This window comes from Trachymyrmex cornetzi, unplaced genomic scaffold (genome assembly GCF_001594075.2).
Source record: "Trachymyrmex cornetzi isolate Tcor2-1 unplaced genomic scaffold, Tcor1.1 scaffold20, whole genome shotgun sequence".
NCBI classification, from domain to species: Eukaryota; Metazoa; Arthropoda; class Insecta; order Hymenoptera; family Formicidae; genus Trachymyrmex; species Trachymyrmex cornetzi.
In genome coordinates, this window is record NW_017296636.1 from 484,334 (window position 1) to 509,357 (window position 25,024).

The 25,024-nt window shown below is 30.6% G+C and overlaps 4 protein-coding genes across 7 annotated transcripts; 2 read left to right on the forward strand and 2 right to left on the reverse strand.

Annotated features, from left to right (window-relative positions):
* Window positions 1-3,814: 3,814 nt before the first annotated feature.
* LOC108759644 (uncharacterized protein C6orf203 homolog) lies at window positions 3,815-4,917 on the forward strand. Its single transcript, XM_018505172.1, has 4 exons — window positions 3,815-4,189; window positions 4,315-4,460; window positions 4,561-4,633; window positions 4,741-4,917. The coding sequence occupies exons 1-4, from the start codon at window positions 3,998-4,000 to the stop codon at window positions 4,915-4,917; spliced, it is 588 nt and encodes a 195-aa protein (XP_018360674.1). The 5' UTR covers window positions 3,815-3,997.
* An 87-nt stretch (window positions 4,918-5,004) lies between these two features.
* On the reverse strand, window positions 5,005-7,843 carry mRpS31 (mitochondrial ribosomal protein S31). Of its 2 annotated transcripts, none has more exons than XM_018505170.1 (8): window positions 7,771-7,843; window positions 7,500-7,631; window positions 6,874-7,090; window positions 6,391-6,475; window positions 6,180-6,312; window positions 5,810-6,034; window positions 5,418-5,635; window positions 5,005-5,341 (listed from the first exon to the last, which is right to left on the reverse strand). In XM_018505170.1, the coding sequence occupies exons 2-8, from the start codon at window positions 7,523-7,525 to the stop codon at window positions 5,073-5,075; spliced, it is 1,173 nt and encodes a 390-aa protein (XP_018360672.1). In that variant the 5' UTR covers window positions 7,526-7,631; window positions 7,771-7,843; the 3' UTR covers window positions 5,005-5,072. The 2 variants fall into 2 exon arrangements, with proteins under 2 accessions (XP_018360672.1, XP_018360673.1); XM_018505171.1 differs by having other exon boundaries at window positions 5,810-6,024; window positions 6,176-6,312.
* Window positions 7,844-8,277: 434 nt separating this feature from the next.
* Window positions 8,278-12,572, forward strand: Papss (3'-phosphoadenosine 5'-phosphosulfate synthase). Its single transcript, XM_018505135.1, has 6 exons — window positions 8,278-8,672; window positions 9,637-10,440; window positions 10,561-10,995; window positions 11,075-11,284; window positions 11,456-11,738; window positions 12,142-12,572. Exons 1-6 carry the CDS (start codon window positions 8,616-8,618, stop codon window positions 12,237-12,239), a joined length of 1,887 nt encoding a protein of 628 aa, XP_018360637.1. The 5' UTR covers window positions 8,278-8,615; the 3' UTR covers window positions 12,240-12,572.
* Window positions 12,573-16,547: 3,975 nt separating this feature from the next.
* Window positions 16,548-24,483, reverse strand: LOC108759646 (uncharacterized). 3 transcript variants are annotated; one of them, XM_018505175.1, is made up of 10 exons: window positions 24,324-24,483; window positions 23,667-24,041; window positions 23,112-23,575; window positions 22,737-23,013; window positions 21,470-22,203; window positions 19,932-20,552; window positions 18,587-19,727; window positions 17,880-18,279; window positions 17,130-17,511; window positions 16,548-16,975 (listed from the first exon to the last, which is right to left on the reverse strand). In XM_018505175.1, exons 3-10 carry the CDS (start codon window positions 23,427-23,429, stop codon window positions 16,673-16,675), a joined length of 4,176 nt encoding a protein of 1,391 aa, XP_018360677.1. In that variant the 5' UTR covers window positions 23,430-23,575; window positions 23,667-24,041; window positions 24,324-24,483; the 3' UTR covers window positions 16,548-16,672. The 3 variants fall into 3 exon arrangements, with proteins under 3 accessions (XP_018360677.1, XP_018360678.1, XP_018360676.1); XM_018505176.1 differs by having other exon boundaries at window positions 23,112-23,566; window positions 24,302-24,483; XM_018505174.1 differs by having other exon boundaries at window positions 24,302-24,483.
* Between the last annotated feature and the right edge of the window lie 541 nt (window positions 24,484-25,024).

Here is a 25,024-nt window from a genome sequence, read left to right on the forward strand (position 1 = left end):
AATCCACAATACCAGTAAACTGTAGAAGTGGCGCGGAAGATGCAATCGCGCTGCAACGCATCGATAATATCATATGTAATATTATATGTTTGATATACTATCAACTTTACAGAAAAACTGCAAGAGACAAAATTTATTTATTTTCTTCTCATAAAGTTCTGAGAATTTTTTCAGAATTTTTTATCAACTTTTTAGTACTGCATTTTCTTATTTTTACCAACATGAGAAAATACGGTGTTAAAAAATTCTGAAAAAATTCTGAAAAAATTCTTAGAACTTTATGAGAAGAAAATAAATAATTTTTGTCTTTTACAATTTTTCTGTAAAGTTGATAGTATTTGAGTAAAAAATTATTCAATGATCGGGTGCCCAATCAGCAGATCACATTGATTAAATGTTTTTTAAATATTTTTTCTTCATTTTGATTTTACATTTGTAGGTTACCATTGCAAAAAAAACATTTATTAAACATTTAAAAAATATTTAATTTAAAATTCATGTGTCAACTAACCCAGATAGCACACAAAATTCTATGAATATTCCATGTCCGTATCAATATTCTTTTCCGAGAATATTCATATTGAATATTTATAAAATATTCCTAAAACATTCAAAATTTAATTGAACATTTTGAATGTTCTAGGAATATTCTTTTCAGCAGAGGACACTGTACGCCTGTGCTGCGATCTGTGATTAATCAGAGTAAATTCTTCCTCATAGTCATGTGACCAGTTACGTGACCACGCGTCTCGATCTTGTATGTTTTCCGCCATCTTTGTCCTCAAGGAGACAGTTATAATTTCACATTCGTCCAAGAAATCATGATAATTTAATCCACTGAAGTAAAACATAAATCCAGAGGACACGAAGAAGAATTTTCTATGTGGAAGAAGTCTATCTAACAGAATTTTCTATGTTGATTCTCTATTCCATGTACTGTGTGTTTTATAGGTTTGTTTTACACTTTTTCTCGAATCTTAATATCTTGCACATAATTAACTAAATATTTGTAGTTTGTACTTTCGTTATCCCAAATCAGTATATAGTTGCATATCTAATAATATATTGTCTTCGAAAACATGTAGTAATCGAATATTATATGCATATGTATAATAGTTGTATGTATAGTAGTGTTGTATATCGTATATTCATTATTTATTTAACATTATTTATCTTTTATTAATTACTATATTGTATAAAAATATGGAACATTCAAAAACAACATTTTATAGAAAGTTACGTCACAATACAGCTATTTTATTAGAACTTTCACAACTGCAGAATACTACAAATATTAATAATAACATTGACAATAACGATGATACTAATAATATCAATACTGAAACTAATAATAATGACAACGATGATATTGATTTTAATGAGATTTCTGATGATGTTTTAGAAAATATTTCTATTAATACACATAATCATTTTAATGATAGTTCACCAAATATGTCTTGTAGCAGTGTAAAAAGTTTAAATTCCTCAATTAGCAACAATAATAACGAAAATGACTTTAAAAAAGATTTACGTTTATGGGCTATTACTAATAATATAAGTCATAGTGCACTAAGAGGTTTATTGAAAATATTAAAATCATCGGGGGGTCATTCGACTTTACCTAGTGATCCTAGAACATTACTTTCTACTCCTCGAATTAATAATTTTACATTTATTTCACATTTATTAGTCATTTGTAATATATATATAACAAATATTTTTTTCACGTTCATTTACTATTTATTTTATATTTAATTCACATTTATTTTACATTTATTCCACATTTATTATAGTTTTTTGTAACATACATGCACACGTAATTTAACTTAAATATATATTCTTTTCACGTTTCTTTAATATTTATTTTAGATTTAATTCACATTTATTTTACATTTATCACTAGTACACACTTTTCTCATATATGTCGTATACGAATAGTAACAAGACGCCGATACGTAATAAATACATGACAATTTTTTTCAAGTTTATTATATTTTCAAGTTTATTATATTTTCATATTTACATATTACATGTTTTATTTCTATAAATGAAAATAAAAATATATGTTCGTTTATATACGAAAAAAATGATTAACATTACACATAATACAAAAATTGAATATCTCCGATTAACATTTTTTTTTCAGATTTTATACTCGATCGGTTTCGAAAGTACGGTGGAAGGTTCGACTTGAAAAATCGTCATAATTTTCAAATTTTTTTGTGAATTTTGGATAAAAAGCGAGTGTAAAAATAATGAAACCTTCTTTTAAATTTTTTAAGACACGAACAATCTTTTGAGGTCCCACTCGATTGCAAAAAGTAAATACAAATATTGGACTAGGATCTACTTAACGTAACCTTTTATAAGCGTGCAAGTTTTTAAACAACTTTAATATAAAATACAGCGGAATGTACGTATCTTCGACTTGTGATCCGCAAAGCACGAGTTTAAATTTTGAGATAATTCATAACATACTTCATAACATTACTTCATAATATGAATTTTTAAATGAGTTTAAATTTTGAGATAATTCATAACATACTTCATAATATGAATTTTTAATATTATATGAATGATTTCTTAAAATGATTTTTTTACATTAAACACATGTTTTTTTAGTGACATAGCGCTATACCAATTGGTAATTACCAATGTCATGAAAAAAAATGTACTTAATGTCAAAAGGGGTGATCCCGATTGACCACGGTTCGATTGGACACCACCAATCACAGCGACCGGTGCTTAGGAGCTTTGTAGTTTCAAGCGCTGTGAGTGACTCGTGTTCAATTGAGCCGTGTCCAACTGGGTGCCACCCTGTCTAGTATCACATTTGAACAATTTGATCACATGACCATTGCGATTGGTCAATGCTTTCTTCATCCGAGATCTCGGACCGATTTCTAGCATCGTGGACACAAGGCTTGAACAGAAGTGCTCTTGGCAAAGATACTCTCGGTGGTTTGCTATTGCCTTCCGAGAAAGGGCTGCGAGCGTTCAAAAACATTTTTTTGGTTCTGCCTGAGATCGAAAGGTCTGGCATCCCTGATCGAAACTCGGAATCTCTGGTATAGTAGTAGTAGCAGTCTTATGCGCTGCCTGCTATGCCACGCTCGCACTCGATAGTTTATATAATATATACATATATATGAACTACATATATTTTATATAGTAATTTTGTAATTTCTATAATTTAATAGATTAGTCTAAAAAAATGTTAATTATTTAATCTCCATAATTTTCGATATAAATATGTATATATATGTTTAGAAAAGATATAAAGATTTTTTAGGCAAACCTAGCTGAATGATGAATTATCGTTTACGATTTTATCGTTACTTTTCCCTACATTCGATTTTTATGCTCTGGTTTTTATTTTCGTCACGGATTGCTTTCTTATTTAGAAATCTCCAAGGTATAATACTATCTTGTTGCTGATGGATGCAGTGATAGATAGTTCTTTATAATTACATTGTTCTTTATAATTACATTGCGTCGCGCTTTCTGCACTCAAAATAAGATGGATATATAAAATTAGACATTGGAAAGAAAAAGAGGAAGAATGATAAGTCCATTGTACACTCTTTCCGTAGAGTACAGATACAAAGTAAACTTAGGGGCTCCGCACAATAAAAGGTACAGAAAACAGAGAATAAGAACATCAACCTATTAGAAATCATGTATTGTGAAATACACCTGCGTATTCCACTGACATGATTTCTGATAGGTTGAAATTTTTATTCTCTGTTCCCTATTTCTTTTATTGTACGGAGCCCCTTACATCTCTTAATTTAGCGATTAATCTTAAAAGTTGAGATAATTAAGGATGAATAATTAATGTTTATAATATTTTATGGCTAAAAACGCCCATATTTTGCATTTTTTCAATAAATATACGACAGGAAAAGAACTCGATACAATTAAACACGTTTGCTCCATTGTGAAAGGTTATCTAACCAATAAGTAGATATTCCAAATTGTGATTGGATAAGTTGTTATGTTATCCAAAGTGACAGTTAATATTATTAGGAGATCGGTGTGTTACAATGCGCGTACACTTTGTCGCCTACGAGATCCTTTACAATCAAATCTCTTTTGTAATGGCGATGCAAAACCAAATAGTGTACAAAATCATTGTCACTTGTACATAGCAAAAAGATTCAAATCCAAAGAGAAGGCTGCTAATATTGTAATTAATATAATTTATTTAATTTCTTTTCCTTAATATGACCTATTTAATATCTTCCATTTGTTTGTTCCTCCGGTAAGCTTTTAAACACAGATGAATATATTCTCTTTGAAAATATATTGCAGAAAAAAGATGAGAATGAGGATTCTGACGAGGAAAAAGAAAAAGATGATGAGAAGGAAACTCTCATAGGTTCAAAAGTTGTCAAAGTAAGAATATCTTCTATTCGATTAGATACCATTTCCAAAGCTGGATTTGGAATCTCTCGCAAGTATGTCTAATTTTATTTGTGTACTATATTTGTACAAATTTAACATTGCTTCATAATTTATATTTTTATTTAAATTTTATTTACTTCACATTTTTCTTAGTAAAATTGACGAGGCCTTTTATTCAAGCAAGATTCGTATAAATGGAAATAAAGTATTAAAGAAATCTAAAGAGGTAAGTTTATTATTTTTGTAATAAAACTGTAACCTGTTGATATAGTCTTAGTAAGATTATTATTATCTTTATATCTTGTACAATTATACATGGAATAATTTTAACAGATGAAAATAGGAGATGAAATCGATTTAATTTTACATCAAAGTATGGATAATCCTGGATTGCTAGTTGTAAACAGAATTGTGATATTATCAATGGATCCTGTGAATGACAGTATACAAATGAAATTATCTGTAGATAAAAACTTACTAATTGAAGATTATGAGGATTCATATTTATAATTTAGAGTTAAACATTTTTGCATGTCAATAATAAAATTGCATTTTGTACATTTTAAAGAACATTTATAATATATTTATGTATGGGGATGTAAAAGGAGAAATTTGGAAATAAGAAATACATTAAAATTGTAGAATATACTAACATATACGTTATTTTATTTTGTAATTTCTTTTATTTTGTCAGAGAATGGCTGCTGAATTGCTCCTACTTCTTGCAACAAATCTTGTTTAGATTCAAAGTATTCTTTATACCACATAATATGTCCAATTTTCTCTTGAACTGTCAAATATGGATTCTTTGAAAGTCCAGTGCATACTAATTCCATAAAATGACGAATTGGTCCTGATTTAGGACACCATCCTTTTAGATGACGTTCCATAAAGACATGTTCTGAGAAATGAACATTGTGCTCTTCTTCCATTCCTGAAATATATAGAAATTAAACTCAGTTTTTCCAAGTGCCAGAAGAACATAATATATAAGTACGTGTAGTAGAAACCTTGCTCATTGTCAATAGGGAATTTCCATAATTTTCCTTGCTCCGTCCAAAGAATTAATTCTTGAAAAACATTGGCAGGTGGATAAGTTGTTAATGTTTTTAATTCTCTTTGTTCTAATGCCGCCCATGTTTTCAGTTCCGGTATATTTGGTGAAGCGGCATTCATACTTTCAAAAATGTCACTAGGCTTTCCATTCCATAAATCGATATCTTTGAATCTATCATATAACAATCAATTAAAAATTACGTTAAATATATATTTAAAATATATTAAAATATCTAAATATGTTAGATTATAATATAATATAATAAATAATACCATATGATATTTGTATAAATGAATGGATTTAATCTCTATAATATAATAATTAATATTATATTTCGTGCAATACCTGGTATGAGGTGTTGTTTTATCAGTATCCTGTAACTTCTCTTTAGATGCTTTAACACTTTGTAATAACTTTCTTGATACACTATTTTCAATTACTTTCTTTATTGGTTGGTTATTATATTCGTCCAGCAGGGTTTGTATTATAGACTTTTTTTCTAAATGTTCGTCTTGGGAACTTTTTTTTACATCGTAATTTGCCAATTGTTTAACATTTTTCTGCATTTTACTGTTAAATAAAATTATATCATAAAAATATTAAAAAAAAAAACTTATAGAATTACAAGTAATGTATATGTGTAAACATATACATATTACTATATGTAATATATATAATTTATTGTACTCAGTGATGCAACAATATATCTACATACGTGCTTCCCTGTTCTTCTTTTAATGCTGTTACTCTAGATGCAAGAACTTTTTCAAGCAAATCTGACGTTGTTTTGGTTTTATCTCCACCAAGCACGTTAGCCACACCTTCTGCCGCACTTACAATTTTCTTTTCTACAAAAAAAAATAATTTAACATATTAGGCAAGACGAGAACCTGCACAAAGATAGAATTATCAATAGATAAAGTTACCAAAAGATTCATGTTTTTTATTTGATTTATCCTTCTTCTTTTTAGGTTGCATGGCAACATCAATAGTTTTCTGCGTCTTTCTCGTCTAAGAAAATAATAACAGATATCTTCATTAAAGTATATACTAGCTTACATTTGTCTCTAAAAAATATCTCATTATATATTACTTTTAAATGTATTAACATTTTACTTTAAAATATAACACAATTTAGCATAATTATTATTTAAATACTCAGTTTGATTTCTGTGTTCTTAAATGCAATAATTAAAAAAAAATTATTTTTAAATATTAGAACATTTTTAAAAAAGAAAATTTTTATTATTTTTATTATTTTTTTAAAGTAAGAACTTTTATTGTTAATATCTCTGTATAGTTTACTAAATATAGAGTAAAATAATAGAGATTCCTAATAGAGATAAAATAATATATTCTGGATTTAACAGAATTTAAAATAGATATTACACAAACATCTCATAATTTACTTGTATCATGTTATTCAAAAAGTTTTCCAAATCATATTTGTTATCTGATGTTGCACTTGCAGAACTTGCACTTTTAACATGCGTTGCCTTTGGTTTTGTTTTTTCAGAATCAGAATCAGAATCTGATGAATCTGATGATGATGAAGATGAAGAGCACAATCTTGTGGAAATATTTATCCATTGAAATAATATTCCGCTTGAGGATCTTATATTACATCTGTGAAATATATTTCTTGATATAATAACAAAATTTATAAATTCATAGATAGTATTTTATATAGGATAATACAAGTCTAATAAAAACATAAATCAATAATAATATAATAAATCATTTTATACAGCATAACTGCACGTATGTATATAAAAAAATAAAGATCTAGTTTAGTTTAATTTAAAAATTTTAAATGACAAACTATGTAGATAAAATATAAATTGAAAATAACTATACGACTCATTACCCTTGAAGATATATAATCATGTTCAATTATACAATATTTCATTATTATATGCTTATTATAATAAAAATTCTACACATTAAGCCATAGACAACTTTCTCGACAGACATCTTAATACACAATATTTTTAACTATCTGTTAATTTCAATATTATAGTGCAAATGTACTTACTTCGATAATATGTGTAAGGGGAACATATTTGCAAATATTTTACAACTCAATTATACCACACTGAGAAATGAGCACGAGATAGCACTTGACAGTCTCTTATTCAGGAACAAGTAATTATAGAGATCGTAGAATCTAAAAAAAAATTAAATCGAGTTGACAGTCGCATGTTAATAGTAGCAACAATGATGCACTGTATGTCAAATATTTACATACAAAGATTAATAACAAATGTAATTACGAGATAATAAGATTAAAAATAAGAAATCCTAACCTAAAGAAAATAGCTTGAGAACAATCGTTACGACGATGTTATCATATATCATATGGCCTGCGCCATATTAAATACTAGGTCTACTCGTCTGTCTTCTGTGGATGAACTAGTGTACACTTTTGGAACTTAAAGTGAGACTTTTGATATTTGTTTAAAGCGAGAAAGATAGTTTTAGAACAGTCTAGTGCAGGAACAGAAAACAGACCAACTAGCACCTCTGAACTTAGGAGGTATTACATTCTCTTCTTCCCTACCGTCGGTAAAAGCATTTATTAGAGTGTTATAGTTTCTAACAATAATTAATAAATTTAATTATAAAAATGATGAAATCGCCTTGCATCATTTGTAAAAAAAATATAGCAAATCAATTTAAAAGTGTAGAAATTATTAAAAATACTAATTAAAAGTTGTCTCAATTCACTAATGATTCATATATATTTAAGTAGTTTTGCTCCTTAAATTCAGATAGTGCTAGTATCTAGGGTCTAATTTTCAATATGGCGATGCCCATACAATGATGAATGGTCTCGTTCTCACCTTTTGACTCAGGTTTCGATATGGTTAATATCTTTGCGCTACTTTCGTAGCATTATTGATGCAGTACAGTACAATTTAATGAATCTTATATCTGGTTATTAATCGACTCCGATGACGGAATCGGAGCGAATCAAGGATGAAGAAGACGAAGACAGCTTAGTGAATCGCAACGCAATGCAATCAACGTCGGTGATTGTCAACATGGAATTACAAACCGTCATCCGTTATCGTACTTGTCGCCTTCGATCGCATTTAACACAATTGCCACGTATATGCTCATAAACTTGTAACTGCCAGCAGCTGCAATCATGTCGTCGAGTAATGCCGAGCAGAGTATCGCACCGCCACCAAATAAAAAGCTGATGGTACGTTTATTTCATGCAATATCACTTCTTTCGCCTCGTACAGCATGATTAGATTAAAATTATATAATAAAGCCTATAAAACAAGGTTTATATTTGCTTTGTATGGATTACGTATATAATTCTCTTTAGCTTGATATCTACTGTATTTCATATGTACCAAATTAATTTTTTATTATCTTTTTTTTTTCATCTTTTTCTTCAAAATATATGCATGTATGTATATATTTTGTATTTATCTTAAATACAAAAAGTACAAGAGTACAGATATAAATAGGAACAATCAGATTTTAGATTTAAATATTTTATTGTTTAACCATGGTACAAAATTAAATTTGAAAAAAATAAGAATACCTTGTTTGTCTGTCGAAAGACTTAATGTCTTATTTTATATAGGATGATTCGTTATGGATGACACTATATGGAAGAGAAATTGATTAAATTATGAAGAAATCTATGTTGTCTAAAACATGGAATCGAACCTTTTATGGAAAGTTTCATTTTCGAAGATTCATTTGAAATTGTAATTATACCTGTCCTCTCTTTTTGAATAATTTTCTTTGAAATTAACATATCCATGAGCATAGATAAATATTGAAATAAATATTTATTTAACTGTAAAAATACATGTAATATTACAGCAAGTATTGTTAGCACAAATTTCAGACACTTATACTAAAAAGAATTGTATTAATCAATCAAAAAATTAATGTAGAAATCTCTAATTATATAAATTTAACATGTCCATCAAAAAATATCAAGTTAAGAGTGATAATATTTCACGACAAACTTTTTGCATTTAGTCCGAAATGAGATAGTTTCTCCTTGAGAAAAACACAACAAACACATTAAATCTTTTGATATTTCAAATTACATTCTATTTCTTCAGGAAATTATTTCCAAATAATAAAATTGTGAAAATGTTTGAACTTGAATATATTTTATAAAATTTTGAAAATTCTTTTAGACCTGCGCAAACGTATCGGAGCAAGCGCATCACGTATCCAGAGCCAAACGGGGACAAGCTATAGGCTGTATTCGTGGTTTTCGAGGTTGCACTGTATGGCTAACTGGTCTCTCTGGTGCTGGCAAGACCTCCATCTCGTTTCAAATGGAAGCAATTTTAGTGAATCATGGTATTCCTGCCTACGGCCTAGACGGCGACAACGTTAGGAGTGGTCTAAATTGCAATCTAACTTTTAGCAAGCAAGATAGAAAAGAAAATATTAGAAGAGTGGCTGAAGTAGCAAAACTCTTTGCCGACAGCGGACAAATATGTCTCTGCAGCTTCGTGTCACCTTTTGAAGAAGATAGACAGATGGCAAGGCAGATTCATAAAGAAGCTGACTTGCCCTTCTTCGAGATATTTGTAGATACACCCTTGCAAATTTGTGAAGCTCGCGACACTAAAGGCCTTTACAAAAAAGCGCGACAGGGTACCATTAAAGGTTTCACTGGCATTGATCAAATGTATGAGAGACCCACGAAACCTGATTTAATTGTAAAGACCGAGAATTGCACTCCTGAGGAGTCTGCTTCGACTGTAATTGAGCTTTTAGAGAAGCACTGTATCATTCCGCCGTTTGCAAAACCATCAGATCTAATCAAGGAGCTTTTTGTTCCGGATTCTAAGCTAGCTTTTGCAAAAATGGAAGCAGAAACTCTACAATGCGTGGATATTAATGAAATCGACGTGCAATGGCTGCAAGTTTTAGCAGAAGGATGGGCGACACCATTAACAGGTTTTATGAGGGAACATCAATATCTTCAGGTATACTTGAAGCAACCTTGAAACATGATTACATCCCGCATATGTGTTACCTGAAAATTAAGTGATGTGATTTTATCTATCAACTTAATCATTGAATCATTATAATTTCTTTTCTTTAAGGCTCAACACTTGCGGTGTTTGCTCGAAGATGGCAAAGAAGTGAACCAATCGGTGCCAATTGTCCTTGCAATAAGCACGATTGATAAGAACCGTTTGGAAAATTCTCTTGCTGTGACTTTGAGGCACAAACAAAAAGCTTTGGCCATCCTACGAAGACCGGAATTTTATTTCCATCGAAAAGAGGAGCGTTGCAGTTGGCAGTTTGGCACTAACAACTTAGGTCATCCCTACGTCAGGATGATTTACGATTCTGGCGACTGGTTGATGGGTGGCGACCTTGAAGTGTTGGAGAGGATTAAATGGTACGATGGACTCGACAAATACAGACTCACGCCAAATGAGATACGTGCCAGATGTCGAAAAATGAAAGCTGACGCTGTATTTGCTTTCCAGCTAAGAAACCCCATTCACAATGGACATGCGCTTCTTATGCAGGTATATCATATGTTCAAAGCAAATCGTTTTCCTTCATATAACAACATATAAATGAAAATCACCTTGTTTATCACATAAGGATACAAAAAGACTGTTGTTGGAGGAGCGTGGTTTCAAAAATCCTGTGCTGCTACTTCATCCGCTAGGTGGCTGGACGAAAGAAGACGATGTATCCCTATACACCAGGATTCTGCAGCATAAGGCCGTTCTGGACGAGGGTGTGCTGGATGCTAATTCTACGTTGCTAGCCATCTTTCCCAGCCCGATGATGTATGCTGGACCAATTGAGGTGAAAATTGTAACTAGTTTAACGAGCCTTAGCTTTAGTTATAATTTGACTTTTAATTTCAGCCGGTTTGCTAACAAAACTTTGACTTTATTTCTGTTGTAATCCCTTGCATCTTTTACTGTACTTACTGTGAGTAACATAAATGAACTAAACACAATTGTTTTTATGCAGGTGCAATGGCACGCAAAGGCTAGGATGAACGCTGGCGCCAATTTTTACATCGTAGGTAGGGATCCTGCGGGTATACCACATCCAAACAAAGATGCCACGCCTGACGGCAATTTGTATGATCCCACTCATGGCGCCAGAGTACTCTCCATGGCCCGAGGGCTTCATAATCTCGAGATCATTCCATTTAAAGTGGCCGCTTATGATATACGGAATGGTAAAATGACGTTCTTCGAACCTGAGCGAAAGCAAGATTTTGAATTTATTTCGGGAACAAAGATGCGAGGTGAGTTTTTGATTATGATATTCTATAATACATAAGTTTTAATATTCTATAAAATATATATGAACAATATAAGAAAAATGATTAGTGAAAGATAAATACTAAAAGCAAAATTAAGCAAAATAGACACATATTAATAATAAAATAATATAAAAACAAAGATAAGCACAAGGTACAGCAAGGTAAAAGCGAAGATAAAACAGAAAATTAAAATATAAATTTTACGCCTGATCTTTATATTCATACGATTAACATTATAGAATTTATCCTACAAATTATCTCAATATGTTTTTGTTATATTTTTTTTCAAGATGTTTTAAAAAATTGAAAAATTGTATATAATACTGAAACTTTTGAAATTCGAAATTTTGTACGTATGATTCAACATTAATTATTTTATTTGCAGGATTAGCAGAGACAGGCCAGAATCCTCCGAATGGTTTCATGGCACCTAAAGCATGGCAAGTACTTGTGCAATATTACCAAAGTTTAGACAAAAATTAAAATTTGAACTCTAATGAGCGTTAAAAATTTGATCTTTGGACGATTTTTAATGAATTTTGACGAACCTTAATTTGAAGTTTGGCTACTGACATATTTAAAAAAATATGAGAAAAAGAGAAAGAAGTATCGTTTTTCCTTTCTCCTCTATCAAAGATTTGATAAATTTGAAAAATTATTTCAGAAGTAATTTAGAAAAGCAACTCAGATTAAAAAAGATAGTGCGGTTAATTCAGAACAGCTTGTACAAAGAAAGATCGATTTTTTTTGTAAAAAAAAATCCCGATTATAAAACTATATTTAAGGAGATACAATTCGTTTATCTGATTCATGTTCATCAGAACATTAATATATTATTTTATTTTAAAACTAATATCAAACTATTAAAATTCGTTGAAAATCAATAGAATTTGAACGTGCATTATTCTCTACAAATGCATGCTAAAGGTCTCAAGTTTTTTAATAACAAAAATTTGATATAAATAGTGTAATCGATAAAATAATGTGCATGTAGCATTCTTAGCGAAATGTACATTGAATATTTTATCGACCAAAATATTTATATTACTTTTGCACTTAAATATCTTTATGTATAGCTTTTTTATAATGAAATCGGCATGAATTTGCAATACAATTCTTTCGCGATCAATAATAAAATAAAGAGATAAAAGAATTTTATTTTTTCTCGAGACGAGAGGAACATTCCGATTCTACTTAGAAAGAATTTTCAAAGATACATACGATCATTGGAATAAGCATAAGCGCAGAAAGACTTCATAAATATTTTGAAGTAGAGATATTAATTCAAATAAATGTGTAAGTTACATTGAAATTTAAATAAACTTTACTTACAAACTTTATGTCAAACGTTACACATTTGAATTTCATGCAGCACAGAATCTTTAGCTACATTACAACATGTTGTAATTTTGTGAAAACATTGTAAAAAGAAACATTGCAAAATTACAAGACCCATAGCAATTGTGGCAACAAAAAATTGTCAAGTTCAATTCTGATTTATTAAGCAAGTACTGACAAAACCTTATGTACTAACAAATACAATAATAGCCATTGACATAACTAAAATAAAATCATATGCATTTACTTATCTAATAAATGTATGTACTTTTCTGATTAATTTCAAATAATTTTTTCATAACTTAAATTTGTTTCTCAATATACATATACTATGACAACATATACTGTAATTGCGACTATATTTGATTATTTATTATATAACGTAATATTTACGGTTACATTGCTATTTTTATTAAATTTATTTTTATATACTATAAGGTATATAAAAAAGACAAGATTTTTATATCTTACTTTGAATCTCTACGTTTTTTTCAAGTTTATCCGTTTAAATTACTAATACCGAATGTATAATATCATTAGATATTTATAACACTGTCACTAATATATGTGCATCGTACCGAAACTATGCTTTGCGTGATGATACATTTTATATTACCTTGACAGGCAGACGTTTCTAAATTCTAACGTTACGAATTTTTAGTCATTTAATTAACAGACTAAATTATACATAACTGTATGATACATAATATTGCAATCTTGCAATGAAATATTTCTATAGTGTTTTTGCAACCTTTCTGTGCTGTACGAAATGTATTCTTTCGGATGCATCATCCGGTATATTCACAATAATCCTCTATTGTATATAAAATTTTATTTTATACAAATGAAGTACGAAGAGTCTGATATTTTCTATATAAATACATAGAGAATAAATGTATATAATAAAAAATATATATATTCAATGTGTTTCTCATGAAAAGATTTGTTTAAACAGTACTCCTGCGTACGTTATTTTTTGTCTATCTTATATCTTATATCTTGTTAATAATTATAATTGAAATAATTTTAAACTCTTAATTAATGACAAAACTGGATACATTTATACAATCAAATCTTTACATGTTCTTAAGAATCTGATTTATAAGTTTAAAATTTTTTTTATATATTTGCATATTATTGCTTAATGTTTTGTTATTATAAAACATTGATCATAATGGTTTCTTGATGTTTTTATATTCCTTGAATTTTTTTACATATTTTGCAGCATAATTTCTGTTGCAGCGGTTAAAGAATTTAAAAAATAAAAAATTTTTAGATTTTTAAAGTGAAGAAAAATGCACAAGTTCCTATGACTAAATCTAGACATTTGAAGTTTCAATTCCTAACATTAAAAATATATTTCGTTGCAAGATTACACAATATTGTTATACGATTGTAAAATAATTACGATTATAAATAATTCACGATTTACGGCTGTTTCTATTTACAACTATAAATCTGAAAGAAAGTCTCTTCTGCGTACATTTCATATATATATTTTGTCGTATACAAGTCGAGAAATACTGATTTGTTTGAATGTAATAATGCAGAGAAAAAAATTGAGATAACTTGATTGCTATGTCATAATCCATAGCTGCAGCAAATAATTACACTTTAACGAGTAGTGACGTATATATTTATAATTTTAATTTCAAATTGGAATGCCAAAAAAACGTCGGCAAACAAATACATATATGTACCGATGTCTCTTCACTTTTCTTTCAGCTGTAAAATTTATCATTTTGTCATAAATGATAATTATATTAACATAAAGTTAATTTTAATTATACATTATGTATGTACCCTTATTTTTAAAACAATTTCTCTAACCTTATAAGTGCCTTTTTCATTAATTTTATTAATATATAATCATCTTCCTCCTAAAAAAAAAACATATATATATATATATATATATACATCCATCACTATATTTAACTCCTGTTTTCCTCTTCAATTTTTATATTTGCAAATGCATATTATATATAAAAGTGCAAATTTTTTTCTCGTAAAATTAGATATATCGATTTACATATGGTTATTTTATTTAGAAATCCATTTTTATTCTGAAAAAAGTGAAAGAACGTTAGAATAATAATCCGTGACATTTTTTTTAAATATGCATTTTCTTATATAGTACATTACATTTTATTCAAGACTTAATACATATAAACTGAATTCATCACTTTAACTATCTTTGTAAAATATAATAAGCATTAGCAAAATACATACTAAAAGTTTGTTCTTTTAGCCGTATGTTACATTTTCTGAATTTAAGTGAATAAATAATTTCTATAATATATATGTAGAGATAGATTTTAAAAAATTTGGGCAAGGAAAAAGTACAAGAGCGCGTAGTAAAAATATTTAAATCTTACTATTAGAACTATTCTTTTAAACTGTATTTCCTGTATTTGAAATATATTAATGGACAAATGCATTCAAAGTTTGAAATAAAGGAAAAACGCTGTAAATATAGCTAAATGAACCAGAATTTACGTCTGTTAATATTTCGCAGTGACTCTGTTGACATAAAACGTGGACGATTATTAAGATCTTGTTGTCTTACGGACTTATTTTTATTTGAATAGCGAGAGGAGCGCGAGCGTGGCATGGTAGGTAGCGCATTGGTCTATCAAAAATCTCAGATTCAATTCTGGTAGGAACCAAAATATTTACGCTCGTATGTCCTCTCGAAAAAGGCTGGAAAATCTCTTGTGTGGGAGTGTCTTCGCCCACAGAAACACCTCTCGAAAAATCTGCCGTTCGAAACCAGCACTAAAACAGTAAGTTCCATATGCTCGTGGCAATTAAATAATCAGCATGTGCGCCACAAGCATATGAGAAAAATGTAACACAGGCCTGAGACCTAACGTAAGAGGAAGAAGAAGAAGAAATGCCTAGAAATAATGTCTTCGCTGGCATTAGTTTCGTGATAGTGTGGAACTATCCGAGGCGTCGTATGGCTTGCCGCTTAGTGCGATTGACTCGCGATCTATAGATTTGGTTCAATCCCACTTGCGTCCACATATGTAATTTTTCGCGTTTAAAAAAAAAACCAAAAATAGCTCCATTTGATGATCAAGAGATTTTTAATCATCCAGCGTTAAACTGTAGGTCCCATATATCAGTATTTATACATAAATTTGTTCAAGTCCGGATTGACTGATGAGACAAATACTGATAAATACTGATAGATTATTTTATGTATTCCTGCATTATAATTTAATGATCCAAAGATATAAAAGTTAAAACTTTATAAGGATTTAAAACATTTCTAATTGAAAATACAAAATTTGAAAATGAAATTTAGAAAACTCCATCAAATTTAAGAAATGTTATATCACATATTTTCTAGACTTAACGGAATCTCTCTCCTGTGGTTACATATATAAAAATTAGAACTCAATTATATAGAAATTACAAGAAATCAAAATTTTTTACTTTTACGTCATGATATCACTTACATATATTTACCACAATATTCAATCAAGGAGATTAAATGGGGTCCAAAAACTTAAAAATTCTTGAATCTTTTATCAATACGTTCAATTTACAGGAAAAAATCTGTGAAGTTAAATCTAATTGTTATACATGATTGATGCGGTTGGGAGATTAACTTCAGTGTTTGCATCGGACAAGTCGGGCAGAGATAACACCACTGGTATGGGTATCACTTGAATCTTCCCAGAGTCGTCTTCGCTTTGTAGCACCACCGCAGTGCCAGATTGCAAAATATCATTCGTTATAATTTCATCTGTTATGATCTCTGCGCCAGACTCTATACTATCGGCCGTAACTTCTTCAGTGTACATATTGGAATCTTCTATGTTCATAATTAACTCGGTAGCTTCCGATGCTTCTCTCGAAGTTTCTTCATACTCCTAAAAGAACAATCAAATTCGCAAAAGAAATTTTAAAAAGCCAATAAGATTCATCTGTTCATTAGGACTACACTTCATATATTTTCTTCAACATTTCCTCGCCGACAAAAGTAATCAGAAATGTTAAAATAAAGCTACTAAATAAGAGCCTTACCTGCTCATACACATGTTCGTATTGCTCTCCATTTTCAAACTTAACTTCTTCGAATTTAACCATTTGTCCTTCCTCGAATTGCTCTTCGGTAACATGCATATCCAGTTGACTCACCGAGCGCTTGACGATATCGTCCTGATCAGATTCGACGTCGGAATTGACGCACGCCGGATTCGAATTCTTCTGTTTAAGATTTCTTCCGGGTACAATACGCTTGAAACCTGAACCACCGAGACTCTCGTGACGACGTTCATGCTTGTTTTTATCGCCGAGATATTTAAAACGTTGCCGGCACACGCTGCATGAATATGGGCGTTCATTGGTATGCGTACGCTCGTGACAAACGAGAGCACTCACTTGCTTACATCGCCAAGGACAGTATCTGAAACATATTGAAACAATAAATAAATGTAATCATACGTAAATAAAAAATATATATAATATGAATACCATTTTTAACTTTTCCATTTTGACAAGACGCAAGCGATTACGAATTGCAGTCTTTCAAACTGTTATTAAATCATACTCGCGCGAGAGAGATACAGGTTTTCTGATTGAATGCGTAATAATACTTGAAATGTATTTTAATTGTGCGTTTTCAATATATTTATATTTTACAGAAAAAATTACGACGAATTATTTGTCATATGAATATTTTAAGAAGAATAAAATAACTTTGAAGTAATCTTGTATATAAAAATTTAAAAAATCAATTTTTTTCCTGTTACAAACGTATAATAATTCACTTACTTGCACTGCAAAGGTCTCTCGTCGCTGTGTCGATTTTGATGATGCTTAATCAGCTGAATCTTTGTCTTCAAATTGAAACCACAAATCTCGCAAGTATATGGTCTTTCCTCAGAATGGGAGATCATATGAGTCTTTAGCCGTAATTGATTCACGAATCGTTTTGGACAGTGAGGACATGCCAAAGTACCCTCGAGACGATTGTGCACGACCATCAAATGATGACGCAGACGCACTTCGGAGTTAAAAATATCTTCACAGTCGGTGCATTTCAATGGATCCTTTTCCATGTGCGTATTTTTAATATGTGTACGAAGTATCAGCTCTGTCTTAAAGGTCTTATTGCAATGATAGCAGGAAACCCGTTTCTTTTCGAGCAAACCAGACTCGTTGCGGGTAATACCTACAAGAAAAATAATTTTTCTGTTATATCGAAAATTCCACCCAAAATGTGTATTAAAATGTTTTTTTCTCTTTCTTTCTTATCACTTATTCTCTTTCACATATATTATCTACAAATTTCTCGCAAATATTTTATAATTATTTTAAACTCTAATAATATTCTCGTAAAATTATAGACTAATAATATATAATACTATAAAGTATTATAAACCGAAGACTACTAAATAATGTGATTCTAACATTATTTAAATTCCTAATAGATAGAATTAGTGTTTATAAATCATTTAACAGCATCAAATATATGTTACCTGGTACTAATTGGTTATGAATATGCGACATATGCCACTCGAGTGATCTCGTTGAAATCATTGATCTATTACAAATATGACACGTATACTGCTTTCCATCTTTATGTTCTCTATTCCTGTGAATTACCAAAGTTGAATGATTCGGGAACTTTTCCCCACAAACTTGGCAGGAACATTCTTTCAACCCTCTACTTCCAGTTTTTTCGTGCACTCTCAAATGCAGCCTCAAACCATCCCTCCGATTAAATCCAACACCGCAAGTATCGCAACGGAACTGCCTTTGATCTTCGTGAATTCTCACATGTTGTTTCAAGGTCGAGCTGTTTTTGAACATTTTGTCGCAATGTGGACACTGGATACTGTAAGCTTTGTGTGTGTGCATGTGTTTTGACAAACTGTAAAACGGCACCAATTTTCTGCAAACTGGACATTCTCTCTTATTTCCAACCGGTTGATGTTTTCTGATTCTATGATGTCTTAAACTCGCGGGATTCTTAAAATCCGCACCGCAATCCTCGCAAAGATATGCTCTTAAAGTAGTGTGAACAGATTTTAGATGAAAGCTCAGTTTTTGTTTGAAAGCAAATTTTTTTGGACACTTCGGACATTGATAAATCTTCTCCAAACTCGTGTGTTGCGTCTTCTGATGCTGGTCCAGAGTTCCTTGATGTTTGAATCTTTCACCACAAATCTCGCAAAGTTGACCATAAAGAGTATCAACGTGTTTTTGCTCATGTTGACGTTTTTTTCCTTTGGAATCTAGGACTATTTCGCAATATTTGCAAATAAATTTTTTCACACAAAGCATATTATGATTTCTTTTCGCTTTATTAGTTTGAAATTCTTCTCCGCAATCATCGCAGCAATGAAGGATACGGTAGTCGTGAGATTTCAGGTGTCCTTCAAGAAGGTCGCAGTTGGGGAAGGTTTCGGAACAATAATCGCATTCTAAATAATTATCTTCGTCGGAAAGAAGATCGAAAAGAAGACCGGAAGGATGTTGAGTATCCACAAGATCTGGAAGCGATTTAGATGATGATTTTATAGTTGTGGAGAATTGAGCTTCATAGAGGGAGATTATATCTTCGTCCTTGAGGCGAGCAAGAATGATTTTACGCTGCTTCAGATATTCTAGAAATTCCTAGAATAAAAAAAAAAGAAATTGAAGTAAAACGACAAAATTAAAAAACCGGAATAAATTATAAATGTGAATAAAGAATTTTGTACACCGGGGATGCTAAAGATTCAAGGCCGTTTTTACGATTGATGATGGAGAAATAGATAAGAGAGATAAATAAGATAAAGTAGTAATCTTAATAATGTCTAATAATGAAATTTCAATTACCTGCAGATTTTCTGTTTTTTCCAAGACTTTTGCTAATTTTTCTAAATTCTCTTCGTTACATGATTCGTCTAGTTCCTTTTGCAAGCTTTCCTTTTTCCGCTTTGTCTCTTCCAATTTTTTCATTCTCGATAACTTTAAATGTTCTTCTGTATTATCACTAATCCTTTCTTGACCTTTCTCAATCTTTACATCATTCTCCATTTTTTCTTTTTCTTTCTGCTTCTCATTCTCCTCTTCTTCTTTCATTTCCTCTTCCTCCTTATCTTTCATTTTCTCCTCTTTCCTCGTCTCTCTCTCTTCATCCTCTTCTTTTATAACTATCATTTCTTCTTCTGTCCTTTCAAAATTTGATTTGATAGAAATGTCTTCTTCTTGAACTTCCTTTTGTGTTTCGTTCGCGGTATGCGTTACCGCCGCCTGATTTCCAAGAACTTTTTCTCGTTTCTTTTTATATTCTTCGATTTGTTCCTCAATTATTTGTTCACGTGCGTCGGGCCGTCGAGATGAAAAATCCTTCGTCAGTGTTTCGTAACGTTTGAGAAAACGTTCAACAGGCTTGAGATCAGCGGAAACTGGCACTACTGCGCGCTTTGGTTCCGTGAGTTTGTCCATTTTCTTGACCTGAAAGAAGTCACAAATATACGGGGTGTTTGGAAATTAGTGATAAGTCCTTCGTACAGGGGCAGAATGGACTAAACTGAAAAGAAAAGTCCTTTATCATTTTGCAATTTTCACAATAGTTAACAAGATATTAATTGCTAAAAATTGCCGAAAATTAGTCTTCAATAATATTTTACTCAAATACTATCAACTTTACAGAAAAACTGCAAAAGAAAATTGTTTATTTTCTTCTCATAGAACTCTAAAAATTTTTTCAGAATTTTTTTAGAATTTTTTAATACCGTATTTTCTCATGTTGGTAAAAATGAGAAAATGCAGTGCTAAAAAGTTGATAAAAACTTATAAAAAACTTCGCAGAGTCCTATGAGAAGAAAATAAATAATTTTCGTCTTTTGCGGTTTTTCTGTAAAATTGATAGTATTTGAGTAAAAAATTATTGAAGACTAATTTTCGGCAATTTTTAGCAATTAATATCTTGTTAACTATTGCGAAAATTTCAAAATGATAGAAGATCATTTCTTCTTAGTTTAGTTAAAATTAAGTTAAAAAAGAGAAACAAAAAATGAAAATATAAAAAAGAAATAGTGGAACTAAGATTGGAATCAAATGTAAATTACAATATAATACGCAATACAATTTGAAACATAAGAAAGAATTATTTATAATTTTTCTTGATTTTGTAGGGATACAATGAAATTAATAATCGATAAAAGACCGAAAATAAAATATAACAATTCGTGTTAAAATCAGTAAAAAGAAAAAAAACAAAGAAATAATCTCTCGGCGACAAAATAATAAAATGGGAAAGTCAAAATAAATAAAAAAAACAACTATATAATAAATTTGATTAAATTTTAATCAATTTTACGTAATTTTCAACAATTTTCTCTTTTAAAATTATTTGCTCACATCCTTACCTTTACCAGAAGAATTTCGTTCGGTTTGGATCCCTTCACAGTTACGTACATAATTCCTTCTTCTTCGGAAGGATTATTCATATTCAAGAGACTGTTCGTATCTAACTTCTGCACTTTATGCTTCTCTACTATACTTTGAATCTCATCTTCTCCTCCATTATTCGATATCATTGGTATTAATTTTCTTTTCAAGATATTTGGCTGCCACATTCCCTCTCTTTGATTTTCACCCTCTGAAGTCTGGGAGACTTCAGATTTCACAGAAATTCCCTCATTTCCTTCCACTCTCACATAAGAATCTGCTGCCATATCATAATTGTAGACAGTTTTTAGGGATTTTTCTTCTTCTTCTTCATCTACCAGGAGCGCAGGATCTTCAGGATCAAATTCCTCAATAGATTCTTCATCTTCTCCTTCTGCCACTTCCTCAAATATCCCTCCTCCTACCTGTGTCACCTCTTTCTCCTCGGTGTCCTTGTCTTCTTCTTCTTCTTCTTCTTCTTCTTCTTCTTCTTCTTCTTCTTCTTCTTCTTCTTCTTCCTTTTCCTTCTCCATTTCCTTCTCAATTTCAAAGTCCTGTCCCATCTTTGATTCATTCAATGAAAAGATGGCACAGATTTTGGGAACAGAATCGTCTATTTGATTTTCAGGAATTGCTTGGTTTACGTGCTCTGTTGATGATAAAGATGGATTTTGTTGAATTGCAGAGGATAATTGATATTCTGGCTTTATTTCTGGAAAGAAGAAAGAATTTTCCTTGTTTTCACAATATGTCATCACATTTTTATCTTTTTTTTTTGTTAAATAAGCATTGCAATTTACTATCATGTTCCAGAAATGAGATTTTTAAGTTATAAAAAATTTTAAACTCTTTTATGATACGTAACAAATGATATATCGAGAGATACTTTTGGTAATCAAACTTTCTTTGAATTATAAATTCTTTGACCAATTTTGATTTTCCTATCAGTATGAGCATATCTAAGCAATTTTCAGTTAAAAGCAATGAAAAGTTAAAATAATTTCCGAGAACAAATTTTTGAAAAGCTTTAAAGCTGCCGATGGATAAATTCTTCAAATAATTTTAAACAGGCATTACTTACAAGTAAAGTTTTTATTTAAAATCTTGTTATAAAACAAAATCTAAATAAAAATATTAAAAATCACAAGATAGATAATGTTCTTTCAAAGAATAATCTAATGTAACGTACAATTATTCAATGTAAATTGAAATATATTAAAGAGACATAAAAAATGCAAAGAATACCTGAATAGGATGGTTGCTTATCCTCTTTTACTATTAAAGAATCATCGATCGATGTTACCTTCTTCGTAGCATTATCAGTTGTGAGATTGACATGGATAGATTTTAATTTTATCTCAGCTTTTTTTATCTGCATGAAAAATTTATAACTCATTCTAAGGTCACAGATACAGTCCATGCACATCTGTGTGGACAGACTACTATCATAAGGATTAACTTCGAGATGCTTGATTTGCTGGCTCAATCTCAATTTGATACCCTTTTCACTAAAGATGTCCACCTACAACATAAATTAGTTGTGAAAATAGCTATAGCTATATGGCATAACCAATATAATAGCCAAATGTAAATAATAATCATAATATACAATGTTTATACCAAAGGCAGTTTTAGGCCAGCACAGGTACGGCAGTATTTTCTTAATTCTTGCCGCGTCCTTTCGAGAATGGATATATCATTTTGCTGCGACTTGCTGTTACTTAAAGATGAAATCCTTGTCAACTCATTTAAGCTCTCAGTATCCTGTAAACGAACACGAGGCGCAATCTTCTTCAGCTCATCTATGTCTCGAATTTGACCCACAACAGACCCTGTCTGAGATATTTTGCTAATAGTGTTACTGGTACTATTGTTGGCATGTTGAGGTTTCGATTCACTGTAGTTGTGATCACGCTTATTGATTTCGTGATTTGACATTTTCTCTTTTTTTTTCCTTCTTCACTTATACTAGAATCACTTATACTGACTCTTCAGTATGTGATAAATTTTAACTTGATATTTCTTATTTTCAACCTTTTTGTAAGATTATATAAAATGTATATCTTCATTTATTCCTGGGATATCTTTAATAAAATTTTTAATAAACAAAATGTAATAAAAATAAAAGATATCTTATATTTATTTAAAAAATCTTTATAACACAAAATAAAATACCTTAATCATTGAAGAATTGAATGCTGATCATAGTATTGCTGAACATTCTGTAGTTTTTGTTTGTTCTGCAGTTTCTGCTACATAATCACCTTTTCCTTTGCATTTATATTACAACTTCGAAACAATTGAGTTTTAATATCACTAGTGCCACAGTGAACGTTTCGTTTTTAAGATCAACTGCATAAATTGTGTGCTTTTATATTGACCACTACAACGAGCATATATAGAAAACTAGAAAATAGAGATTAAAAAATTTGTATTTCCCTGGAATTTTTCACAAAATCATCAAGATGTTCTTCGATCAATCGCGGCATCGAATCTCTCTCTCTCTCTCTCCCTCCCTCTCTTTTTGTGTTCTTTCCTTCTTTCTCTTTTCTAAAATAAAAAAAAATATATATATACATCCAAATAGTTGTATTTTAAAATTCTGCATTTAATTCATATTGAGCAATATTATCAGTCGAAAGTGTGTGTGTGCGTTTGTGTATTACGACTATTAATTCTGAAATCAATTCGGTGTCCCATAAAAAACTTGATTCTAAACCGAATCGAACCAAGAACCGTATTCAGGCTAGATAGAGACTCGATTATAATGCAGGATAAGTTTGAACCTTGAAGCTACCGAAAACAGAGACGTACTTTCAAAAACCATCGTACCTCTATACAACACCGACGATAATAATCCCGTCTCCGACGAGAGGAAACTCTAAATTCGCAGTATACTCTGGTATATATTCGATACTTGGCCGTGAGTGCCAGATGGCGCGTGCAAATGGCGGCTTTCTCACGAAAATGCTTGGAACCACTACGAAATAATGCGTCGACGCATTTAACTGAGCGAACCGTCTAGATTAGAGACCTCTTAATGGCTCCCGCACACTGGGCGCGGCAACGCTTACAGGAAGTTGTCGCGATAACCAATCATTCTTTTACTTTTATGGAAAAGTAGTAAATTGATTGGCTACCATGCCAATGTCTATCGTGTGGCAAGCGTTGCTGTGTGGAGGAGCTATAATAAAGGTGACTTTTCATGTGCAGTAGCAAAATATCAAAACAATAGATATAGAATATAGGAAATAGAAATATACACAACAGAATTGTAGGGAATAATTCAATAATTCTAATCAAAATTCATTCCGACTTGTTCCGTGATAGATTGTAGAGTAAGTCCGGATCTATAATAGGGTTTTAAGCCTTAAACCATAAGAAATGGGCGAATCACAGTCGCTTATTCTTCTCGGATTCGACTGTAATTGGTCAATTTCTTATGGCTTAAGGCTTAAAACACCTATTGTAGATCCGGGATAAGTCCGGATCTACAATAGCGTTTTAAGCCTTAAGCCATAAGAAATGGGCGA

What these genes read in the sequence shown, in the direction of transcription:
- mRpS31 (XM_018505170.1), bottom strand. Translation starts at nt 7,525, where the DNA reads ATGTTCCCCTTACACATATTATCGAA. An exon ending in TTTTGAATAACATGATACAA is followed by an intron (nt 6,476 to 6,873) that starts GTAAATTATGAG and finishes TTATTTTCTTAG; the next exon opens with ACGAGAAAGACGCAGAAAAC. An exon ending in TAAAAAACATGAATCTTTTG is followed by an intron (nt 6,313 to 6,390) that starts GTAACTTTATCT and finishes TTTTTTTTGTAG; the next exon opens with AAAAGAAAATTGTAAGTGCG.
- LOC108759644 (XM_018505172.1), top strand. Translation starts at nt 3,998, where the DNA reads ATGTTATCCAAAGTGACAGTTAATATTATTAGGAGATCGGTGTGTTAC. An exon ending in AAGAGAAGGCTGCTAATATT is followed by an intron (nt 4,190 to 4,314) that starts GTAATTAATATA and finishes AATATATTGCAG; the next exon opens with AAAAAAGATGAGAATGAGGA. An exon ending in TATTAAAGAAATCTAAAGAG is followed by an intron (nt 4,634 to 4,740) that starts GTAAGTTTATTA and finishes TAATTTTAACAG; the next exon opens with ATGAAAATAGGAGATGAAAT.
- LOC108759646 (XM_018505175.1), bottom strand. Translation starts at nt 23,429, where the DNA reads ATGTCAAATCACGAAATCAATAAGCGTGATCACAACTACAGTGAATCG. An exon ending in TAAGCAACCATCCTATTCAG is followed by an intron (nt 22,204 to 22,736) that starts GTATTCTTTGCA and finishes TCTTCTTTCCAG; the next exon opens with AAATAAAGCCAGAATATCAA. An exon ending in GAGAGACCTTTGCAGTGCAA is followed by an intron (nt 17,512 to 17,879) that starts GTAAGTGAATTA and finishes AATATGTTTCAG; the next exon opens with ATACTGTCCTTGGCGATGTA.
- Papss (XM_018505135.1), top strand. Translation starts at nt 8,616, where the DNA reads ATGTCGTCGAGTAATGCCGAGCAGAGTATCGCACCGCCACCAAATAAA. An exon ending in GACATGCGCTTCTTATGCAG is followed by an intron (nt 10,996 to 11,074) that starts GTATATCATATG and finishes TTATCACATAAG; the next exon opens with GATACAAAAAGACTGTTGTT. An exon ending in TGTATGCTGGACCAATTGAG is followed by an intron (nt 11,285 to 11,455) that starts GTGAAAATTGTA and finishes GTTTTTATGCAG; the next exon opens with GTGCAATGGCACGCAAAGGC.